The sequence below is a fragment of the Rhinatrema bivittatum genome, chromosome 9 (assembly GCF_901001135.1).
Source record: "Rhinatrema bivittatum chromosome 9, aRhiBiv1.1, whole genome shotgun sequence".
Taxonomy (NCBI): Eukaryota; Metazoa; Chordata; class Amphibia; order Gymnophiona; family Rhinatrematidae; genus Rhinatrema; species Rhinatrema bivittatum.
The window spans coordinates 192,658,978-192,675,792 of record NC_042623.1 but is presented as its reverse complement, the minus strand read 5'-3'; the positions used below and the strand labels follow the sequence as shown (position 1 = coordinate 192,675,792).

General features: G+C 45.1%; 1 protein-coding gene across 1 annotated transcript in view; it reads left to right on the top strand.

Moving 5' to 3' along the window:
* LOC115099192 (probable cation-transporting ATPase 13A4) overlaps positions 1 to 16,815 on the top strand; it is a 157,773-nt gene that overhangs the window by 62,601 nt on the left and 78,357 nt on the right. The window contains exons 11-15 of the mRNA XM_029616623.1: positions 485 to 642; positions 4,623 to 4,811; positions 7,462 to 7,523; positions 10,868 to 11,018; positions 16,367 to 16,456. Of these exons, the coding sequence (XP_029472483.1) occupies positions 485 to 642; positions 4,623 to 4,811; positions 7,462 to 7,523; positions 10,868 to 11,018; positions 16,367 to 16,456 (650 nt within the window). The remainder of the gene's footprint in view (positions 1 to 484; positions 643 to 4,622; positions 4,812 to 7,461; positions 7,524 to 10,867; positions 11,019 to 16,366; positions 16,457 to 16,815) is intronic.

The window sequence follows — 16,815 nt, the reverse complement described above, 5'->3', positions numbered from 1 at the left end:
CAATTAAACTCTGGAATTTGTTGCCAGAGGATGTGGTTAGTGCAGTTAGTAAAGCTGTGTTTAAAAAGGATTGGATAAGTTCTTGGAGGAGAAGTCCATTACCTGCTATTAAATAAGTTGACTTAGAAAATAGCCACTGCTATAGCTAGCAGCAGTAACATGGAATAGATGTAGGTTTTGGGTAATTGCCAGGTTCTTATGGCTTGATTGGCCACTGTTGGAAACAGGATGCTGGGCTTGATGGACCCTTGGTCTGACCCAGTATGGCATGTTCTTATGTTCTGCTGGAGGGGGTGGGGAATATGTTTTCTCCTGTGTGGAAGGGAGGTGTTGGGAAAGACTGAATTGATTAAGTTGGCTAGGTCTGTCTTTTTGTGCAACTATCTGACCTCTCTGCAGGAAAAATAGGACTAGGTGGATATAGCATTCTGCAGGTCTTCTAAAGCTATTAAAATAAATGTTAGTTTTGCTTTTTTCAATTTAGGTTTCAATACAGCCAAAGGTGATATGGTGAAGTCCATTCTGTACCCCAAACCTGTGAAATTTCAGCTCTACAAAGATGCCTTCATGTTCATCCTCTGCCTCCTATCGCTGGCTATATTTGGACTGATCTATGCAGTGACGATATTTAAAATACAAGGGGTAAGCAATTGTCAGATAAAACATGCAGGGCTTTGTTTTCAGAGGCTGCAAGTGTGCTCTTATTTGCATCAGGAAAAAATTAGAATTAAACAATTCAAGCACACTTCTGAATTTAGGGTCGTGACCATTTTCTGTGGGATACTGTCCACTTTTCAAAACACATAGGGGTCGATGCAATACACTGCGCTCAGCTGAGCGCACTGCTTAACCCGCAGTTGGACACGGGGGTTAGATTTTAAAAAAGTACGCCCGCGTGTACTTTTGTTCACGCACCAGGCGCAAACAAGAGTACGCTGGATTTTAATAGATATGGGCGTAGCCGTGCGTATGCTTTAAAATCCAGGGTCGGCGCGCGCAAGGCTGTGCAAAATCAGCAGCCTGAGCTCAGAAATCAGAGCAGCCTCAGAGGGAACTTTCCTTCGACCCCCCCGCACCTTCCCCTCCCTTCCCCTACCTAACCCACCCCCCCAGCCCTATCTAACCCTCCCCCCCCCCCCAACCTTTGTTCGAAAAGTTACTGGCCGGCATGCGATTCCCCAGCCCGGGAGCAGTTTCGGAGGCCTCGGCCACGCCCCAAAACACCCCCAGGCCGGAACCAAGCCCATGGCCCCGCACCCAGATGACGCGCTGCCGCGACACACCCCCGACACGCCCCCAGGAAAGCCCCGGGACTTACGCGCGTCCCAGGGCTTGCACGCGCCGCTGAGTCTATTCAACATAGGCTCGGCGCACGCAGGAGGAGCTTGGGGCTGTTGGATTCGTGGACCCTTGGGCCGATCGGAGTCGGAGGAAGAACTGCTGGATGTGGTTGCAGCAGCGACCCCGACCGGGAGGCGGCGAGGACAGACTGGTGGCTGGCCGAAGGTGGAACTCTGGGAGCTCTATGCAACCAAGAGCTCGGGCGAGGAAGGAGGTGATGGTGGTGCTGGCACTGTGTTGAGAGAACCTTCGCCCTGGAAGCCGATCCTCCCCCGAGAGGAGCTCGTAGGAGTTCGGCCGCTGGGACTTAGGAGATTCACCCTGGAAGCCGGAGTCCCCCCAGGAGGAGCCCGTAGAGACCCGGCCGCTGGGACTTAGGAGGGCCCGCGGGGGCCTGGTCAGCTGAAGTCCAAGGTTGAGTGCCGAAGGGTCGTTGCTCGCCAGTCCAGAGTCAGGAACCAATGGATCACCGTACGCCAGTCCCAGGTCAGGAGCCAGAGAATCAACGTAAGCCGGTCCGGGGTCAGAAGCCAGAGGGTCAACGCAAGCCGGTCCGAGGTCAGAAGCCAGAGAATACCAAATGCCAGTCCGGGGTCAGGAGCCAAGAGTAAACGTAAGCCAATCCGAGTCAGGAGCCAAGTAGAAGACAACGCAGTCAGAACGCAGCAACTGGAGACAGGAACAAACCTGGGAACCTCGTTGCAAGGCACTGGAGGAGCGCAGCTGCAGGGCTTAAGTAGCCCTGCAGCGTCTGACGTCACCGGAGGGAGAGGGCAGATTTCCCGCGCCTGGCCCTTTAAATCTCGGGCCGAGACGCGCGCGTGCCCCTAGGGGGCGGAGCCAGCAGCGGCGAGACGCCGGCTGCTCCGGCGGCACGGAAGCAGCGTGGTGGAAGCAGGGGCAGGCCCGGGTGCCGCGTGGGAACGCCGGGAGCGCGGCGGCAAGAGCCCCCGGAGGCCCGGGGAGGGCCGGGGAGACCCGGAAGCCCGCGGAGGTAAGCGGAGCGGCCGGGGCCGACCCGGAGCCGCAACAGGGGCAGGTTTTCGGGGGGTTCGCGCATATCTTACGCGCGTACCACTTTGAAAATCTGCTCCAGGTTGTGTAGGCGCATCCACAGCCCCTTATGCTAAAAGGGGATTAGCACCTCCACAACATGCGACCAATGAGCGGCAAAACTATGCAGGTTGACGAAGCTATTAGTTACTCACCCGAAATCTAAAAAAAATGTGCATCCGATATGCACATTTTTGTGCTCAGAAATGAATGCCTGCCTAGAGCAGTCCCAAAATATTGCAACGATATTAAGTAGAAGGAATGAAACATTAAAAAAAAAAAAGTTTAAAAAAAAGTGGTCAGGTTTGGGAAACGGATGCTCAGTTAACCAGCAGCCATTTTCCGAACCCGTGGCTGTGCGCCGATTTAGAAAGTAGACGCTGATAAATTCAGCGATCATATTCTAAACCGGCGGACGGCCGAGGACAGTCTGCCTCTCCCGGGCGCACGCGGTCAAGGAGGCGCCGGGGTTGCGTAATCAACCCTGGCGCCTCCTTGACAGCGTGACCCCTAATTAGAATATTGCATGACACCCCCCCAGGAGAGGTGCCTGGTGGTGCGTTAGCAAAGCAGGCGATGAATACTCAGCACCCGCCTTCTGCGGGTTTTAATTGTATTTGCTCCATGGCAATGCTTTAAGCTAGTTTGTGACCGTGTTACGAATAATCACTCCCTGGCTTTTATGGGAACTAGGAATGAATTAATTTGTATAAAGGGCTTACAACAAAAATGTTATTTTATTCAGTAATTTTATCTTAATTGCTTTTTTCCTGTGTCTCCCATTCTGTGTAGCAAGTGAAGACCTAATATATATATATATATATTTTTTTTTTTTTTTTTAAATCATTCTTACTTGGGTCCCAGGGTGAATCCCTGTTTAAATAGGAGACTGGCTAGGTAATTTATATCGTTCCATGTCTTCTACCAGGTATGGGTACCAGTTGGCTGTAGCAAAGTTCAAACCCCTCAGTTTGAGGGTTAACGTAAATCTCTTTGTACGCTGTGTAGCCCCATCCATTTCAGCAACTGGACAACCCCAGGCTGCTACTTGGAGCGAGACCTCTTTCAGCCTACCTATTACTCTGCAGCTCTCAGGCCAAAACAAAAAACCCGCTAAGCAGTGAATCAGAGAAGGAGGCACTTAAACTCCAGTAGAAATGGTCTCCCGATGAGAGGTGTTCCACACCGTATAGTACTATCAGTGAACCGAATCTCCCTATACTTTTGTGTGTGGGCAGGTTTCTTATTACAATAGGAAAATAAAGCCAGTGATGTAACAATTCCCCACCCTGGTACAAAAAGGAAAATCAATCATACATTTTTATGGCCAACAAAATGTTAACCTTTCTTCTTTAGCCTTTTTCCTAATTGTTCCTTCTAGTATACTTTAGTGGGGATAATGTCAGAACCCAAGCTGGTTTGAACCTGGGTCACTAAAACTTCAAACCAATCCAGAATCGACTTATGATTTCAACATGTGATCTGAATTATTGAGCCATGAAAAAAAGGAGCTTATGGGTTGAACTCTTTGGGGGTAGATTTTTAAACTGATGCGCACGCGTCCATGTGCGCTCGCTTCCAGGCACGCGCACATGGACGCGCCGATTTTATAATCGCGTGCATGTATTATAAAATCCGGGGGCCGCGCACACATGCACATTTTATAATCCACACGTGCATGTGTGGGCAGTGTGCTCGGGGGGGGGGGCCCTAATTTTTAAAAAGTATGCGCGGCGATGAGATCAGGCCTCTCCCAGTTCCCTCCCAGTCCGCTCCAATTAAGGAGCGGACTGGGAGGGAACTTTCCAACCCACCTACCTAACCTCCCTTCCCCTTCCCCTCTCCTCCCCACCCCCTAAATCTAACCTACCTTACCTTTTTGTTTTTATTTTGTACGTTGAAGCTCCTCTGATGCAGAAGCAGCTTGCGGCCGGCGCACACTTCCCCAGCACAGCGGCAAATGGCCGATGTACCGGCCGCCTCCCTGCCCCTTTCCTTGGGCCCGGCACTTCTGTGCGTAACAGGGCTTACGCACGTGGCAGGGCCCCTTTGAAAATGTGCGCGGCACACGCAAGGCCTGGCCACACACGTAACCCCCGTGTTTTTTACGTGCGTGGCCCATTTAAAATGTACTCCTTATTAGTGGCCAGCTGCTAAAGACAATATCGATGCAGTCTTGAAATAAATACGAAGGAAATGATGTTTCATGATGCTTTCCATTCTTGTAGGAAAGTGTACGGGAGATAATAGTAAAGGCTCTCCTCCTATGCACTATTGCGGTATCTCCAACTCTACCAGCTGCTTTGGCCTTAGCGGTCATGTACGCTAACATAAGGCTGAAGAGGAAAAGAATCTTGTGCATCAGCCCCCAGAGGATCAATGTTTGTGGACGACTAAACCTACTCTGCTTTGACAAAGTATGTAATCTTGTATAATAAAAAACGGTAAATGGTACATTTCAAAGCACTGGAGGGCACAGAAAATGCCCAAGTAAGAGCTGTTGTACAATGAACCAGCATAGTATTTGTTTCACTTCACTGGGCAGAGTGATGCAAAGTCCTCTAAAATGGAACCATGTGGGTACAAAGGTGAGCTTTTAGGTCTCTGAGATCTCAAAAAAAAAAAAAAAGTGGGGAGAATTTTACTGTTCTTTCTCCTTTAATAGGAATAAAGCAAGCCTATCCCTATTACTTTTCTTGCTAACAAAGATTTCGAAAGCAAAGGATTCTGGGTCCCCTGCTAGTCTTCTTGAAGATGTAGAAATAAAACTCAGCAAGTTGTAGGTCAGACCTTTTTACTGGAGTAACTCAAAAAAATTATTTATTTAAAATCTTTTCTATACCGTCGTTAAGCGGGTGCCATCACAACGGTTTACAATAGGGCACAAAAACTATATGTTGTATAAAGTGTCTAGAATTCTAAACAGGTACCATCAAAATACTGTAACATAGTTTCATAATAAATATTATTTGGTGGGTGTTATAAGTCATGTCCAGTTTTTTCTTACTCCGCTATAAGATAAAGTACTACTTAACTCTAGTTCTTTGTTTAAAAAATTTAAAAAGAAAGGAATTAGAATATAAAAATGAGAAACACACGCATTGAGAAAAAAAGGTGTGTGTGTGGGAGTTTGACTGACAGCTACCAACATTTCCCTGGGTTCTCCTCTCAATTCTCTTTGTGGTATGCTTGCTTAAATAGCCATGTTTTTAAACTTTTACTGAAGGTTTTGATGTCTCTTTGCAGTCTGATTTCTAAGGGCATATTGTTCCATATTGGGGGTCCTGCTAGGGATTGGTCCCTATCCCTTACTTGGGTTAGTCTGGCCGTCTTAACTGAGGGAATAGTTAGCAGTGCTTTGTTTGCTGATCTCAGATTTCTGTGGGGGGTATGTACGCGGAGGGCTGTGTTCAGCCACTCTGCTTTTTCGTCGTGTATTAATTTGTGTATGGTGCATAAAGTCTTGTATTGTATTCTTTGTTCAATGGGTAACCAGTGTAATTCTATTAACGTTTCGGTGATATGGTCTCTTTTACTTTTCCCAGTTAAAATTCTTGCCACTGTGTTCTGTAGTATCTGTAGCGGTCTTATTGTGGTGTATGGTAGGCCCAGTAGGAGGGCAATTCAATAGTCAGTACTGGAAAAAATTAGGGCTTGTAAGACTGAACAGAAGTTGGTGGGCGTTAGTAGTGGTTTTAGTCTTCTAAGAGTCATAAGTTTGGCGTATCTTTCTCTTACTTTTTGAGATATGTGTTGTTTCATACTTAGTTCTGAATCGATTATCACTCCCATTGATGACGAGCTTCTGAGAGCCCTGCTCTCTTCATCAGGTCAGTCAATGAAGAGCAAACCAGTTCCCTGCTACTACACTTGTTCTATCTATAGAATATCAGGTCACATACTGTATATTTCATTAGACTGAAGTGGGAAATATTGCACATAACTGGAAAGAGTTTTTTTATTAGACAAAATGAGACTCTTTCGCATCATGCGGCGATGAAGGTTTACATAAGAAGAGTGAAATAGGGTTAATGATAAAATTGTAAGGCATAGCACAAGCAATAGCCATGCAGAAGATACCTCTTTTCAGTTATGGTGACCAAGACTTTATAGAGTAGATAGTGACGCTTATTGCAGGCATACTGCTGAGTTGGTGCACTTACACCTAGGAAAGGGGAGATACTTGTCTGCGTACTGCAGGGACCTCTGTCAGCCAAAGAGACAGTGCTGAGGGTGCGCCTCAGAGAAGGCCCCTGGAGCTGGCAAGGGTTCTCAAAGACACCCAAGCACGCTGGACAAGGGAAAAGTTACAGACAGAAGGCAGTACAAGAGGAAAGGAAAGAAGAAAGTCTATTTACGTTATTTTTAGCATTTCTTCATGTATTTAGCAGTAGCTTTATGGGTTAGTATGCGTAAGAAAAGTATTTGTGAGCTTTAGCATCTAAACTGAAATACTTAGTGCTCTGCATGTTACACAATGTTTTAGTGTGCGCGTTAACATTTTTATCTTGTGTATGCTAAAAATATGTTTAAAAGGAGTTTTAGTCCATAGGCTTCATTAAGTTAAACATGCATACACCTTTTCAAACTGAATTACCCCGTATTATATTTTCAGTTTGTAGAATATTTTGCAGGTTGCTAAATCCAAAAATTTGCTGAAATGTTCCCAATTTGTTGACAACTGACTTGGAAGAGAGAAATAGACTTAACAATCTTCTCTATGCTTTGCATTTCCCCCCTTCTTATTGTTTACAGTATATTCTCCAATGTTCAGAGTGCGTGCAGTGGAGGTGTGAGTTCAGGTGTCAGGGACATTAGTAGTAGCTTTCTGGGAAATGATTCGGAGAATATCGACAGTTCCACTTGTCGATGTCAGCAATGAAGTAATGAGCAACTCTATTTGTTACTATCTTGTTATTCTGTTTGTTAGATTTTTAGGATTGCTTTTCTTGTACACTGTCTTGAGTGATGTATAAAACTTTTTAAATACATAAATAACTAACTAACTAAATAAATAAAGTATATGATTTAAGGGGTTTTTTTTGTTTTGGTTTTTTTTAATCCTAGACTGGCACCTTAACAGAAGATGGGCTTGATCTATGGGGCGTTATCCCTTCTGCAGGAGACTGGTATGCCTGACTGTATATAAAATTCATATTCTATAGTATTCCATGAACTTTCTCATTGATCCTGTTAAGTGGTTCCCCCCTTATATGTTTATTTTACATTGCTCGCTGTTTTTCTATATTATGCTCATTGTTCCTTGTTCTCTGTAAAGCTTGTTTAGCTACTGTTATGTTTTATCTGAACCGATGAGATGTTCCCAACGTTCGTCGGTATATAAAAGCTTACAAATAAATAAATAAATAAATTGATGCTCCTTGTTGGCCGCGTGTAGGAACAAAAAACATCCATAAGGTACCTTAAAGGACCAGGCACAGCTATCCTGCCCGGTCCCCCTTAAGACAGCTGCAGGGAATCCTGGGTAAAAGGAGCGGCGCTTCCCCAGAGGATAAGACCTCAGGCCCTAGAAGGGTTAGATGGACCCTGGGGAGCATGGAGAGAGTTCCCATATGCTAAGACTTGCTATGTCTGAGGACTTAACTGTTCCCTGAAGCTAAGTTGAGTTGTACTACTGTTTTTGAGACTGCGGTTAAGCTGGGCCACAGCCACTGCTGCTTCTTTTGGCTCCGTGTCCACGCTTCATATGACTGCTGGGGTGGGAGGGGAGGGGAGTGGAAGGCTGATGCTTTTCCTTCAGCCTCGCGGGCCATGCTCCTCTTGACTGCTGGGGTTGGTAGGTCGGTGCTGCTACAGGTGTGGCTCCGCGGCCACGCTTCAGGGGGTGTGGAAGGCCGATGCTGTTTCTTGAAACTCCAGGGGCTGCACCTTCTGACTGAGAGGGGGGGGGAGGCTGATGCCTCTTCTGTAAACCGGACTGGAGCTCTGCGGGAGGGGCTCCGAAGCTTCGTTTGTGCTGGATGGCAGCATGGTGATTTTTTTTATTTCAATTTGGACACCCCCCATGCCCTTTCAGGGGCAGCCCTGATGATAAACAGAACTCCAGATGCAGGCACACCAGTTCTTGCCAAAAAAAGCTGTGTATCAGGAGGGATGGCGCCTTTGGCCGAGTCCATATCAGCACTAGGCTGGCTTCGGCTCTGGCTTGCATTTCTTGTCCTGAAGTATCCGAAGCGAAGGCCGGTGGCCATTTTATTTGTTTGAATACACTGTAAATAAAGAGCACTGAAACACAGCCAGAGCCTAATGGTGGTATCCAATCCACTGACCGCTCGAGCTACCACATAACTGCATCATCAGTACATGAATGTTAGTACCTGAATGCTACAAGAAGAAAACTAGAGAGAACAACTATTTGATGACATCTAGTCAGGCTAACATGACAGCAAAAAGGCAGTGTGTGTTGGGAAGTGATCTCTAGGACCACTCTCTGAGGTCCAGTACCAAAGAAGTGTTTTTTATGCTTGGAAATGATCTGGAGTTTTGACAGCTTAATCTGGCCCTAACGACATCAGACGTTGCAACATCACATGCATGAAAGGCAACCAAGACAGCAAGCACAGAATGAGCTGTATTTATTGTCATTTTCTTCACTTAGTCCTCAATTCTGCAAAATTCCTCAGCTCTATAAATTTGGCCTACCACATGTTCCTCATGCTGCAAAAAATATTCACATCTGCAGGATTTTGACTCTGTCCATCTGGAGATTTAGCTATGTGCCTTATTTTTTGGTACACCCCTGATTTTCTACAGAACCAAAACTGGGCTTGGAAACCCTTTCTGGCATGTCCCTTCACGTGCCCTGCAAGAGCCGCCACTGGTCTCGTGCAGCAACCAGGAAACTGGCATTGAGGAGAAAGGCCCCTTACTGTCCTTTGACCTTGGCCTGTGTTGGGATTGGCGATGTTGGCTGCGAGGCCAGGAATCCAATATGTTTGTCCTCTTGATATCATTAGATAGGTTGTGGGTTTTAAATTGGAATTTAATTGTATTTACTGAGTTGCTGAACTTTTGTTTATTTATTACATTTTTTTTTTTTTTTTGTAATACAATTTTTATTGAGTGATCCTATTTATTACATATTTCGGTTTTTGTTGTTTGTGTTTAGTTTTTTCCCAGCCCCTTGGTGAGAGAAGAGGTTGGGGAATGGTGGGCTATTAGGGAGGTTTGGGAATGGGTTTGTCTAATAGAGATGGTTATATTTTTATTGTGTTTCATGCTGATTTGTTTTATTTTTATGCTGTTGTAACTTTTATTCCAATGTAATTATTGTTATACACCACTCTGGATCTTTTGAGAAGAGTTGTATATAAATCTAAGAATAGAATAGCATAGAAAAGAAAATGAATTGTCTTCTTAAAATATGTTTAACCTGATTTGAAACTGATTTCAAATGCATTATAGAAAAAACTAAAAACTGTACTATATTGTACATGTTATAAGAACATAATAAATTGCCATACTGAGTCAGACCAAGGGTCCATCAAGCCCAGCCTCCTGTTTCCAACAGGGGCCAATCCAGGCTACAAGTACCTGGCAAGTATCCAAATACTAAGTAGATCCCATGCTACTGATGCCAGTAATAGCAGTGGCTATTCCCTAAGTCAACTTGTTTAATAGTAATTAATGGACTTCTCCTCCAAGAACTTATCCAAACCTTTTTTAAACCCAGCTACACTAACTGCACTAACCACATCCTCTGGCAACAAATTCCAGAGCTTAATTGCACATTGAATGTAAAAGAATTTTCTCCGATTAGTTTTAAATGTGCTACTTACTAGCTTCATGGAGTTCCCCCCTATTATCCGAAAGAGTAAATAACTGATTCACATTTATCCATTTTAGACCTCTCATGATTTTAAAGACTCCTATCATATCCCTCCTCAGCCGTCTCTTCTCCAAACTGAACAGCCCTAACCTCTTTAGCCTTTGCTCATAGGGGAGCCGTTCCATTCCCTTTATCAATTTGGACACCCTTCTCTCTGTACCTTCTCCAGTGCAACTATAACTTTTTTTGAGATGTGGCGACCAGAATTGTACACAGTGCTGAAGGTGCAGTCTCACCATGGAGTGATACAGAGGCATTATGACATTTTCCGTTTTATTCACCATTCCCTTTCTAATAATTCCTAACATTCTGTTTGCTTTTTTGACTGCCGTAGCACACTGAGCCGACAATTACAATGTATTATCCACTATGATGCCTAGATCTTTTTCCTGGGTGGTAGCTCCTAATATGGAACCTAACATCGTGTAACTACAGCATGGGTTATTTTTCCCTATATGCAAGATCTTGCACTTGTCCACATTAAATTTCATCTGCCATTTGGACACCCAGTCTTCTAGCCTTGCAAGGTCCTCCTGCAATTTATCACAATCTGCTTGTGATTTAACTACTCTGAATAATTTTGTAATTCTGTACGTAATCTATGCACCTATGATCCTCTTTCAGTTTCCTGAAACTTCACAAGTTCTCCTCTGGCAATGCCTTGCCCTGGGGCCCTCTGCTGGGAGCTATGGCCAGCTGCCACTCGCTGATTGTCCTGGATGGAAAAATCCAAGGCGATCCGCTGGACCTGAAAATGTTTGAAGGCACAAACTGGGTAATAATTATTTTCTTTTCTATATAAGTATAGCCTTCCTTTTAGCCATGTGAGTTTAGACTCTGGTAGTAAAGAACTTTAAAGCACAGCGTGACCTTGAGCAAGTTACTCAACCTTCATGAGCTCAACTTCATGAGCTCTACAGCCCAAGGATATTATACCATATGAATTATTATGCATAGCTCAGCTTGAGTATTATTTTTAATATAATTGATCTATCACTGGGAGAAGTGAAATTGGGTTTCGGTTGAAATTACTACTACTGGTACTTAACTTACTTTATTTTGCCATCCACTTCAATGCTGTGCAGTAGGAAACTTAAAACAACTATTGGGATATCCTCTCAAAACATATGGTAACCCACCCCCCAGACAGGGCACCTAAAATATAAACCTGGCACTCATTTTAACTATTGGCTGGACTCTGGGACAGAGCTAAAAAAATGAAAAATGATCAAACAGATGGTGGGGTGGACCCATCCAGAGGCAGTGAAGGGGCTCAGGGAACCCCCACACCTGGAGGATCCCTATGAAGACTGTGTCCTCACTATCTCTGATTAAGGCTGGAGATCTCTGTACCTTAAATAAAGTACGCACTAAGAGATACATCAATAACAATTAAAAGCTTATGTACTGGGATAACCAGCTACTATATGGGATAGCAAAAGACTGACAGCAGTAGCTGAGATGGTTAAACTCTACAAGGGTTCACAGCTTATCATTCTATTGAGTTCTTTAGTTAGTTAATAATTCTTGTATTTCCACCACAGTCCCACATAGCTGTTCAGGGTGTATGTGTGTGTGCGTGAGAAAGAGAGAGAGAGAGAGCGCGCATAAAATGAGAAACTTATGTATGTAAGAGAACATGGGAGTAAGAAGCCTGGGTGTGTGTGTGTGTGTGTGCATGGGAAAGAGAGACTGGTTGTGGGGGTTATTTATTTATTTATTTTATTTATTGGTTTTATATATACCGACATTCATCAATGATATCACATCGGTTAACAGTAAAACAGTAAACTACGCAAAGGATGCGTTTGACATAAAACAGGGGTGTGACTGGTGTGTGTATGTGTGTGAGAGATAGAGAGACTGGCCATGGGCCCTAAGGAAGAGGACTGTTAGAACAAAGCTTCAGCAGTTACTGCTGCTTCTGGTGGGTGCTACTGGCCTGCAAGGGAGAGGAGTAGGAGAACTGCTCGAGAGGGTAAATAAAGGTGGCTTTTTAAGTTTATCTTTCTTAACTGACTGCCATTTTAATTATTGGGTATTATGTGATATGTCTGCGGTTTTGAAATATTTTATTGGTATTTGGAGAATTTTTAATAATTTTTATGAGTTTAATTGTTGGATATTGTCCTCTTCATAGCAGTTTTCAAACATTTATTCTGTTAATTAGTATAGATTTACAATTATTTCTGTGAGGGGATCTGTAGCTGCTTGTATGTGTAAGAATGAATGGGTGCCTGCCAGGGAGTTTGTGTGTGTGAGAGAGAATGAATGAGGGGGTGACAATGAATGGGAACTTTCCTGGGGGGGGGGGGGGTGTATGAGGGAACCAGTGAGCGTGAGTGCATGTGTGTGTTTTCAGGGAGCTCAGAGTGTGTGTGTGTGTATGTGTGAGAGAAGAAGCCAGAATGAGTGTATGTGTGTGTGTGTGTGTATATGAGGGAGTCAGTGCATGTTTATGTGTATGTGGGTGGATGAGAGAGCAATGTGTGTGTGTGTGTGTGTGTGAGTGAGAGCATACTGTATGAGTGAGCAAGAGCATGTAGATATGGGTGGATGAGAGAGCATTGTGTGTATGGGTAAGAGCGAGCATATTAGGGATGTGCAGAGCAAAATTTTATGTTCATATTTTTTATGTCCGAAAGGGGGTCCCACTTGCGGCCAATATGGTCATAAAAAAAATCCAATGAGTTGGGTATATGTACATATGTGCAAAAAAAAAATTTAAACCCCCTCACCCTCCTTAATCCCCCCCCCAGACTTACCACAACTCCCTGGTGATCGAGCGAGGAGTGAGGACGTCATTTCTGCAATCCTTGGCGAGAAGCATGTGACGTCGGTGGCACGTCGAGTGACGCGGCGTCACGTGATTCCCGGCTCGTTCGCGCCGGACGGCTCGTTCGGCCCAAAAAGAACTTTTGGCCAGCTTGGGGGGGCCTCCTGACCCCCCCAAGCTGGCCAAAAGTTCTTTTTGGGCCGAACGAGCCGTCCGGCGCGAACGAGCCGGGAATCACGTGACGCCGACGTCACGTGATTCCCGGCAAGTTCGCGCCGGACGGCTCGTTCGGCCCAAAAAGAACTTTTGGCCAGCTTGGGGGGGCCTCCTGACCCCCTCAAGCTGGCCAAAAGTTCTTTTTGGGCCGAACGTGCCGTCCGGCGCGAACTTGCCGGGAATCACGTGACGTCGCGTCTGAGTGACGCGGCGCCACGTGATTCCCGGCTCGTTCGCGCCGGACGGCTCGTTCGGCCCAAAAAGAACTTTTGGCCAGCTTGGGGGGGCCTCCTGACCCCCCCAAGCTGGCCAAAAGTTCTTTTTGGGCCGAACGAGCCGTCCGGCGCGAACGAGCCGGGAATCACGTGACGCCGGCGTCACTCGACGTGCCGCCGACGTCACATGCTTCTCGCCAAGGATTGCAGAAATGGCGTCCTCACTCCTCGCTCCATCACCAGGGAGTTGTGGTAAGTCGGGGGGGGGGGGATTAAGGAGGGTGAGGGGGTTTATATTTTTGTTTTGGCTCAACAATCGCGATTTCCCACATATCGAACATATCTATGTTCGATATGTGGGAAATCCGATCGTTTATGTCGAATCAATTTTTTAAGTAAAAAAAAAATATGAGTTGCGTTTTACTAATGCGGTCAATCCGAATGCACACCCCTAGAGCATATGTGGTGTGTGGATGAGAGAAAGAGAGCACATGTCTGTGTAACAACCTCCCCACCCTTTCTTCTCTGCCTGCTAATGGCTAATCAGTGACAATCTTTGGGCATCTGGAAATGAAAAATTCCCAGGTATGGAGAGTGGGGAATTTTTAAAAATCCTTACTAGTTTAAATTATTGGATATTATTTTATGTGTCTGTTTAGAAATATTTTATGGGTGTTTGGTACTTTTTTATATGAGCTTTTAACTGATGTTATTCTATTTGTTAATTGTGTTGAATTATCAGTATAGTTGCTGCTTTGGTCCTCTGACTGTGGGGTATAATTTCCAGTCCCCCCGCCACCCCCTGCTCATGGAGTTCTGAGGGGAATTCTGGCCCTGGGTTTTGATAAGCGCCAGTATTGTGGCCCTCTTTAAAAAAAAAAAAAAAAGTTTGACCGGTCCTAAAGGGTACAAATATATATTAACCAATGTAGATGAATGTGCAAAGTCTTGAGGAATCCCCAAAACCAGTGGTCTCCAGGAAGAAAACAATGAAAAGCCTGAGCTAAATACACCAAATAAGCAAATTGTCCTCGCTAAACTCATCTCTTCCTGGTCTGCCAGAAAGACTCAAGCCATGAAAGTACCACACTGCTCCCAATATGGTGAAGGCGGGCATTCATCGGGTTGTGACTCATTGTGTCAACCACTGCTGATATATCCAGCTGCACTACCACACCCTGACCGCCATGATCTAAGGTGCAGTACAAATGATCCAGAAAGGACAATGGCAATGTTTCAGTACAAGGTGCCCTGTGAAATCCAAACTGCTCATCGTCTAAAACATTGTGCTCATTGCACACTTCTCTGATACCTTCCCTAGAGATGGAAGGTTTGAAATCAGATGAAGATTTCATAGTGTATCTGGAGGAAGGACTCAAGAAAGATCTGGAGCTCCTGATACATCTATTCCTTTGAAGTATTCCTGGACCCCTCTAGCATCCCATGTGCACTTTGCCTTTAGGGAGCTCAGGTCAGGTCCCTCAGAAGTTCCTCGGAAGACCCAAAGAAAATTTGTCATCTTGAGCCTTTCCCTTGGGGGGCAGAAAGCTCTTGCAGGATCCTCTCCTTTTGGAAGGGTCCCCAAGCTGCCTGCTTCTGTCCATCTCCAAGCCATTGTGGATACCGCCCAGCCACCAGAATTGAAATTATAGAGCCTGATATTAAAAACTTAGCCAGAAAGCTTCAACGTAGCCAGATAAGTTCAAGTTATCTGGATAAGTGGTACCGCTGAATATCTGACTACGGTAAGTGGTAACAGCTGGATAAATGACTTAACTGGCTAATTATTTTGCCAAATAACTCAGAGGCAGGGAATAGGCAGACAGAGGAGGAGCCAAGTTAGTTGGCTAAGTCATCCGTCTACCTCCTTCATACAGAATTAGCCGGATAATTTATCCAGCTATCTCTGGTAACTTTAAGATAGTTGGGAATATATGCTGCTGAATATCCTACCTAAGTTAGCTGGATGTTTATCCAGCAAACTTGCTGAGCCACAGAGCAGCTGAATATAGACCCCATAATTTATAGTCCTATAACCACTCCCCAAAGAGGATCTTCATTCCTGTCCTGTTAAACATTCTACAGAAGCCATTAGCAGCCAACCACATCTGGAAACTTCCCTCCATAGACTGCATGGGCATTAACCTATACTGGGTCCTTTTACCACTTCTGCTGCCACGTGGTGGCTATTCACCCAAAATAGCAAGTCCCCAAACTTTTCAGCAAAACATTCAAACTTGAACAAACATTTACACTTTTTTTTTTAAACTTTTTATTTTAACACATTTTCAGTTACACAAGAAGAAAAGACAAAGTACATAGTGCTTCAATAAAGGCAATGAGTGACATTACAATCCACAAGTAGGCCCACCCGTCTACAAGCCAGAAACCTTTAATCCACCTTAGAATAGGCACGATAAGGGCCCCATATAGTTTGATACTTGGAACTTTCATTTCGTAAGCGCTCAGTATCGACTTTCCCTCAAACCTGGTTCCTACCAATGGGGCATCCCAGGGCTAGTTTTCCAGAAAATGGCAATGGTGAACCGGGCAGCTGGTACGAGCTGGCTCACCAATGACCTGTATTTCGAGGAATCGCCGAACCAATCCACCTTACCAAGAAGATTTAATGGGGGGGGGGGGGGGGGGTGTAATACCAACAGGAATTTCCAAGATGTCAGCAAAACGTTTACACTTTCAGGACTAAGTCCAAATTCTCCCTCCTTAAACTTTTCCTAGGTACCCCTCTCATGACAAGGCCCAGGTGGGATCCACAGTTAAGCCACGCTAAATGTTTATGTCAATTTTAGGGTATTTAGCTTGGGAATGGAAGAGAAGGGGAATCTGGCTTTGTTTTTATAATGCATTTTGACCAGCTCCTTTTCATTATTTTTACATAACTTTACTTTTAAACAGGAAATAGAGGCTTCCAATGCCTCGGAAAACAATCAGGAGGAGGTTTCAGAAGGAAGCCTGATTATTAAACCAGGACCTAAAGCCAGCAAAGTAAGTAACAGCACAAGTATCATCCATATAATGTCTTATTCACACAACATGAAAATGAGGTGGGTTGGGTTTTCCTGGACTACCTCTCGCCCTCGCTGTTCATCTGAGGAGCACTGCTTTTCCAGGACGCAGAAATCTGGGGAAATGGTCAGTATTCTGTGACGTATAAAGCACCAGCTTGTTCTTCCCCCTGCCCCTCCCCCCAACACAAGCATTGCTGCCGACGCCAGGCCCCGTTTCCCCTTAAGGCAGCAGTGCTAGCTAGATTTTTCACAAGAAACTAGCAGCTTCCCCAATTCTTGGATTTATCGCTTTCTCTCTGGGTCACAGCTGAAGACGAGGCTGATGTGGTCTTGAAA